We start from the raw sequence: 7891 nt of genomic DNA on the forward strand, positions 1-7891 counted from the left end.
CATGGCTTCATATTACGACTTTTTAGTTTTAGCTAACTGTATGCTAATGGCTGAACTCTATCATTTCATCTCATAGCCTAATTGTTTAGAACCTTGAAAGGCTGTAGTAAGTAGGCTAATCTTTGAATATTAAATCATTTATTTTTCCACAAATGGAAGGACCAAGAAGTTTCCAACTTCTCAGCAAGTTCTTTTTGGTATGGAAACTTGTTTCTGCCACAGAATAAAAAAGAAAAATACAAAAGGCAAAAACTTATCTTGCATTATTTCTCAATTTTATTTTTCAATCCGTACTTTATATCTTACAAAAAGTCAGCGTTGCGAGATAAAAAGGTCTCAATTACCTTTCTTTATTCAGTGGATGGCAGAAGCAAGCTTCCATACTTTGGCCTACAGCTTTGTTTCCATAGTATAATCTTACTCTATTAAATCACATGCTGTATACTTTAACAGCTAGCTGTTTTGGTTAAAAACCTGTTAACCCATTTAATCCCACACGTAACATTTGTGGCTAAAATGATCTTTTGAGTTTGAAATGTCAAAAAAAAGTTACGCAGTTTGTTTCATTGGGCTATGAGTAAAGTGCACTTACATTACTGTGCTCACTCAGTTGGGAATAAACATTTGAACACTTTAAAGGGTTAGTTCACCCAAAAATTAAAATAATGTCATTACTCACCCTCATGCCGTTCTACACCTTCGTTCATCTTTGGAACACAAATTAAGATATTTTTGATAAAATCTCATGACTCAGTGAGGCCTCCATAGCCAGCAATGACATTTCCTCTCTCAAGGTCCATGAATGTACTAAAAACATATTTAAATCAGTTCATGTGAGTACAGTGGTTCAATATTAATATTATAAAGAGACAAGAATATTTTTGGTGCGCCAAAAACAAAACGACTTACATAGTGATGGCCGATTTCAAAACACTGCTTCAGGAAGCTTCGGAGCACAAATGAATCAGTGTATCGAATCATGAATATTTTCGTCTTATAATGCGAGTGAATGGAAACAATTTATAAGAGTCAAAAATATGGATAGACAAATCCAAATTAAACCCTGCAGCTCATGGCAGCACATTGATGTCCTAAAACATGAAACGATCAGTTTGTGCGAGAAACCGAACATTATTTATATAATTTTTCCCTCTAATACACCACTATGTCCAACTGTGTTCAGCATTCGCTTAGTGAGGTCTGATCGCGCTCTGACAACGGCAGTGATGTCTAGCACTCATTGAAGTATATGGGCGAGACATCACTGCTATGTTTTTTGACTCTTATAAATTGTGTTTCCATTCACTCGCATTATACAGACGGCAACGGTTGGAGTTAAAAATCATCATTTGTGTTCTACTGAAGAAACAAAGTGACCTACATCTAGGATGCGCTGGGGGTAAGCAGATAAACATCAAATTTTCATTTTTGGGTGAACTATCCCTTTAATGGATCTTGAAAGAGGAAATGTCATTGCTGGCTATGCAGGCCTCACTGAGCCATCGGATTTCAACAAAAATATCTTAATATGTATTCTGTAGATGAACGAAGGTCATACGGGTATGGAACGACATGATGGTGAGTAATAAATGACAGAATTTTCATTTTTGGGTGAACTATCACTTTAATATTATAAAGTGACAAGAATACTTTTTGTCCACCAAAAAACGACGACTAGAACAAACGTATCTAGTGACGGCTGATTTCAAAACACTGCTTCAAATCAGTAGTCCGGAGCGCCAAAGTTAAGTTTTTTCAACAGTTTAACACGCGATCCGAACCTCTGATTTGAAACAGTGTTTTGAAATCAGCCGTCACTAGATATTGTTGAAAAGTTGTTTTTTTTGGTGCACAAAAAGTATTCTCGTCGCTTCATAACATTAAGGTTGAACCATTGTAGTCACATGAACTGTTTTAAATATGTCTTTAGTAGCTTTCTGGGCATTGAAAGTGTTAATTATCTTGCTGTCAATGGAGACCTCACTAAGCCATCAGATTTCATCAAAAATATCTTAATTTGTGTTCTGAAGATGAACGAAGGTCTTACGGGTGTGGAACGACATGAGGGTGAGTAATTAATGGCAGAATTTTTATTTTTGGATGAACTAACCCCTTAAGCATATCTAAAAAGGTACAATAAAAAGTCTTCATATTTTAAAAGGTGTATAAACTGCCACACGTAACATCTTACACAGACACTTCTCCCCTTCAACATTCAGTCCATATTAACAGCAGTGCAGAGACAAACTCATGTACTGCCCTCTAGCGGTCACACGGTGAGCTGCGGACAGGTGTCAAATTTTTAAAGGCAACACTTCTAGCAACTATTAAAATCGGTGTTTTTAAATAATATATGCTACAAAGAACCATGTCCATAAGCAGATCTGCTTGAGTGCACAAAATTACACTACTCTTCAAAAGTTTGGGTAATGCGGAATACTTTTTTTTTTCTTTTCTCCAGCAACGGTGCATTACACTGAACAAGTGTGGTTTGTGTTAAAAAATATTTCTAATATTTCAAATAAAAGCTATTCTTTTAGACTTTATTCATCAAAAATCCTGAAGAAACTTGTCACTGTTTCCACAAAAATATTAAGCAGTACAACCGTTATCAACATACATTAATAAGAAATGTTTCTTGAGCAGCAAATCATATTAGAATGATTTCTGAAGGATCATGTGACACTGAAGACTGGAGTAATGATGCTGAAAATTCCACTTTCAATCACAGGAATAAATTACATTTTAAAATATATTAATTGCAAGTTTTTACTGTATTATGCTCAAATCAATGCAGCCTTGGTGTATAAGAGACAAAAAACAAATTCTTACCGACGCTAAACTTTTGAAAGGTATCATTTTCAACCTGATGAACATAAGCTAAATGTCACAAAAACATATGTAGGTTTTAACTGCATTTATTTTCAGAGTGAAACATGACTTTATGGTAGACCAAACCTCAAAATTATAATATATTTTAATTTCAACATTTAGCCCACACTTCCTAAAAACAGTAGTCTGAAATAGAGAAAAAAATGTTTATTTTGGAAAATCAGAAACAACAAAAAAAGGTTTCCACAATTATAAGAATGAGTCATTAATCCAAATATTGACAAATGAAAACAAAGTAAAACCAACAATCTAACAGCAAACAAGTATATTCAGATGAACTCCTATCAGACGATCAATTGGACACACTCTGCAGCAATGTGATGTTGTCTCCTTTCAACATAACCCGTCCTATTGAAAAGAAAAAAGTATTTTTTTCATATCTTATCTCATTTACTTCAAGCGAGCTTTATTTCTCCGAAACGCATAACTCACCACCATCGCAAAGTTCACACTTACCCAGGGGCTTCCTGTTCTTGGTCTTCATGTGAACCTCCTCTGCATCATCCAAAACCAAGTTCATGTACTCATCGAATCCCTTGAAACAAAAGAAAACATCCAAGAGTTCTTTTATTCACATTGACCGTATGCCTGCAAGATACTGCTCACAAGTTCATCTGTGGAGAGAATGAGATGAGTGAACAGTAAATCTGTTGTTTACTCACAATGATGCAGCCCTCTATCCGCATGTTGACCTGTTCGTAGAGCCATACCTGGATTCGGGAACGCTGCAGGGAAGGGAAAAACTATTAGTAAATAGTCATTTAGATACAGGTACAGACTACCTGCAATATCATGAGGTAAAACGTCTTTCCCGCCACAGAATAAAAAATAAAAAAAAGGAACTGCAACTGTTTAACTCACAATTTAGACCTTTTTTCTCACAATTGTGAGAAAGTCAGAATTGCAAGAAGAAAAAAAAAAAAAAGTCACAATTACCTCATTTATTTTTTTATTCCATGGCAGAAACAAGCTTCCATATGAAATATATAAACGCTTGAAAGTAATGTTTTCTCTGCTTCACAAATAAATAATAATAAAAAGATGGAAGAGAAAACATACTTACACACACATGCACACACATTATTGATATATCTCATTTGCAAGAATAAGTATGTAAACTACTTGCAGAATCTGTGAAAATGTGCAAACTTTTTACTGAATGAGAGATTATACAAAATGCATGTTTTTTTTTTATTTAGTACTGTCCTGAGTAAGATATTTTACATAAAAGATGTTTACATAAGACAAAAAAATAGCAAAATTTATTAAAATGACCCAGTTCATAAGTATGTGAACCATTGATTCTCAATACTGTGTGTGGTTACCTGATGATCCACGACTGTTTTTATGTTTTGTGATGTTGTTCATGAGTCTCTTGTTTGTCCTGAACAGTTAAACTGAGCTCTGTTCTTCAGAAAAATCCTCCAGATCCTGCAGATTCATCAGTTTTCCAGCATTTTTGCATATTTGAACCCTTTCCAGCAGTGGCTGTATGATTTTGAGATTCATCTTTTCACACTGAAGACAACTGAGGGACTCAAACACAACTATTAAAAAAAGGTTCAAACATTCACTGATGCTCCAGAAGGAAACACGATGCATTAAGAGTCGGGGTGTGAAAACTTTTGAACAGGATGAAGAGGTCCAAATTTTTCTTATTTCGCTTAAATATCTTTTTTTTTCCATTAAGTACTGCCCTTCAGAATAAACTTGCATGTTTCCCGGAAGACAAATTAAATACAATTTACCTTGATCTTCAAATTCCAAAAGTTTTCACCCCTCGGCTCTTAATGAATCATGTTTTTTTTCTGGAGCACAAGTGAATGTTTGAACCTTTTTTAATAGTTGAGTTTCAGTCCCTCAGTCGTCCTCAGTGTGAAAAGATGAATCTCAAAATCATACAGTCACTGCTGGAAAGGGTTCAAATATGCAAAAGATGCTTAAAAACTGATGAATCTGCAGGAGCTGGAGGATTTTTCTGAAGAATAGAGCTCAGTTTAACTGCTCAGAACAAACAAGAGACTCATGAACAACCATCACAAAACATAAAAACAGTCGTGGATCATCAGGTAACCACACAGTATTGAGAATCAATGGTTCACAAACTTTTGAATGGCGTAATTTTAATAAATTCAGCTATTTTTTTGTCTTATGGATTATATGTAAACATCTTTTATGTAAAATATCTTACTCAGGACAGTACTAAATAAAAAATAACATGCATTTTATATTATCTCCCTTACTTTGTTAAAATTAACATTTTAACAGATTCTGCAAGTGGTTCACATACTTTTTCTTGCAACTGTGTGTATTATATATAGTAGTCACCATTTGAAGTGGATCAAAACCTTTCATCAAAGTTGTCCTAAAACTTTCTTAGCACACTCAGTTCTTAGGACAACTTTGATGAACTTTTTTGATACACTACAAATGTTGACTACTTATATATATATATATAAATAAAATACACACGTACACATATACAAACATATATATTTATTCTCATTTCAAATGTTTATAGGTAATAGTAAAGTCAAATTTGAACTTACATTCTGTAGATACCTGAAAATAAGGTTCTGATGGTGCCATTAAGGAAAACAAACAAATAAAAAAAAACATTTTACTGTAACCCGAAATCTGACTATAATCATTTTAAAAGCATTTTTCACTCATTTGTAACCGATCAGCAGTCCCAACACAAAACTGATGTCAATTATCTCATTTATTCATCAAAGATTCTGCATTCTTAGAGCCAGATACAATTATAGAATACCTAACTCAATATAATATTATAAAACCAAAATAAATCAATACAAAGGAAAGAAGCCGACACAGTTCTACGGTCTGAAAGGATACAATGGGCTGCACCATGACCTTCTGAACCTTCTGTCCTTGTCCTCTGTACGCCATTCTTCTCAATAATATTCAGATATAATCAGAAGAGGTAATCAATGTAAAATTAAATTTAATAATTTTTGGCGCTGCAACGAAAATCTCACGTTGGTTGCTGGTGTTTCAATGGCGGCGCAATTCCGGAAACAGAATGACGCACATGAAATGACTCGTTGATTATATGTAACGCCGCTTGTGGCCGGGAGAGACATTACAGACCGGTGAATTTAACAAAAATAATTAAAAAATAAATAAAAAAATAAAAAATAAAAAATAAAAAAAATTATATATATATATATATATATATATATATATATATATATATATATATATATATATATATATATATATATATATATATCCGTCTGTACAATGATAATACACAATTTTCAAAATTTTAAAACGGTTTTTGCTTCCAATGTTTCATTTTAAATGTCTCATATTATGTTTTTTACATTAATTAAAGTACAACTATTTCATGTAACATCTTAATTCATATATCAAGATTGCTGATAATGCTTGAAATTTCATGTTAACAATTCGTTAACAAAAAAAATAAATACATTTTGACGTATGCATTTTGCGTAGTTTTCAGGACGTAGTACACAGAGTATGTGACGTATTACCCGTGTTTCCGCTCGAGGAGTGTGTCAATTGTTGTTGTTTTAAAGGCGCTCAGTGGTGAGTGATTTTGCATCGAGCCATATACAAACACCCGTGACTTTTTTGTAATATAAGACCATATTTCTATTTATATGTAGAGTACATATTTATAGTGAAAGAACTGTGAAATTTAAGGTGGTTTCCTTATATATTATCTCAGGTTTTGTAACCGTATCTGTAGCCTGGCTAACAATTAGCCTAGCTTAGACTGTTGTCAACATTGACATTTAACGTTATATTATTAAAACTCCCTCTACTTTTGCTTAGCTGAGAAAAAAAAGTTACAAAGCTTTAAATTGATAACGATATATATAATTTTTATTCGTTTGTTTAGCCGTAGAGTTTTTGTTTTTGTTCAAATAACTCAGCACAATCTATAATTCTTCGTTTCTTTCTTTATTTATGTATTTATTATGTATTAAGCATTCATGTACTGTATGAATACATATTTAATTGTCTTTAAAAAAGAACCACCATTACTTTACACAGATGATTTATCTATATTTCTAGCAGTCTATTTTTCAGCAAATAAACTGGAAATTAATTCAGTCTGGTGATTATTGTTGCATATGGTCATTATTATTAGGCTGCTTCTAACTTCATATAAATTTGGTTCATGATGAAACTGTTCTGTGTTCAGAACTGAACAGGTACAGGATGCTACGTCTGCGTTGCAAAGCCAAAAACGGGACCCATCTGATGCAGGGCCTTACACACCAATCTTGTGTCCGGGAGCTTAAAGATAAGATTGAGGAGCTAACAGGAATACCATGTGATGTACAGAAAATCATGGTAGGCTATCCACCATCTAGTCTGGATCTACGCAACGGGGAAGCCCACCTCAAAGACTACCCTATCAAATCAGGTTTGACATAGATCCTTGTTTATAAATCCATGAATTCACTCACATTTGTTCTTGCTGAGTTTCCTATGTCGGTCATTGATATGTTTACTCTTCCAGGAGACACGTTGATTGTAGAGGAGGAGAAGAATAAACCCAAACCTCAAATGCAAACCTCTGTGACTAAAGGCCCCAGTTTTGACCTGGCTCCAGTTCTAGAGCGCCGCGTTGTCCCTGCCGACAACTCTTGTCTGTTTACCAGTGTGAACTACGTTATGGAAGGGGGTGTGTACGACCCAGCCTGTGCGGGTGAGATGCGTGGGCTCATTGCACAAATTGTAGCCAGTGACCCCACCTCGTACTCGGAAGCGGTATTGGGCAAGACTAACGAGGACTATTGCACCTGGATCCGTCGAGATGACACGTGGGGAGGCGCCATTGAGGTTTCAATCCTCTCTAAGTTCTACCAGTGTGAGATTTGCGTCGTTGACACTCAGACTGTGCGCGTCGATCGCTTCGGCGAGGATGCGGGTTACACTAAACGTGTGCTGCTTATTTATGATGGTATTCATTATGACCCGCTCCAAAAGGTGATGCCCAGTG

At 34.6% G+C, this 7891-nt stretch overlaps 2 protein-coding genes across 4 annotated transcripts in view; one reads left to right on the top strand and one right to left on the bottom strand.

Annotated features, from left to right (window-relative positions):
• Positions 1 to 3010: 3010 nt before the first annotated feature.
• snrpe (small nuclear ribonucleoprotein polypeptide E) lies at positions 3011 to 5939 on the bottom strand. The gene is made up of 5 exons (XM_067387144.1): positions 5749 to 5939; positions 5442 to 5468; positions 3555 to 3617; positions 3349 to 3427; positions 3011 to 3240 (listed from the first exon to the last, which is right to left on the bottom strand). Exons 1-5 carry the CDS (start codon positions 5800 to 5802, stop codon positions 3185 to 3187), a joined length of 279 nt encoding a protein of 92 aa, XP_067243245.1. The 5' UTR covers positions 5803 to 5939; the 3' UTR covers positions 3011 to 3184.
• A 465-nt stretch (positions 5940 to 6404) lies between these two features.
• Positions 6405 to 7891, top strand: part of yod1 (YOD1 deubiquitinase) — a 5852-nt gene continuing 4365 nt past the window's right edge. The window contains exons 1-3 of one of the 3 annotated variants that reach the window (XM_067387804.1): positions 6405 to 6465; positions 7088 to 7312; positions 7409 to 7891. The exon at positions 7409 to 7891 is cut by the window's right edge and continues 283 nt beyond it. In XM_067387804.1, the coding sequence (XP_067243905.1) occupies positions 7105 to 7312; positions 7409 to 7891 (691 nt within the window). In that variant the 5' untranslated portion in view covers positions 6405 to 6465; positions 7088 to 7104. The other 2 variants (XM_067387803.1, XM_067387802.1) reach the window with 2 other exon arrangements.

The sequence above is a fragment of the Chanodichthys erythropterus genome, chromosome 6 (assembly GCF_024489055.1).
Source record: "Chanodichthys erythropterus isolate Z2021 chromosome 6, ASM2448905v1, whole genome shotgun sequence".
Taxonomy (NCBI): domain Eukaryota; kingdom Metazoa; phylum Chordata; class Actinopteri; order Cypriniformes; family Xenocyprididae; genus Chanodichthys; species Chanodichthys erythropterus.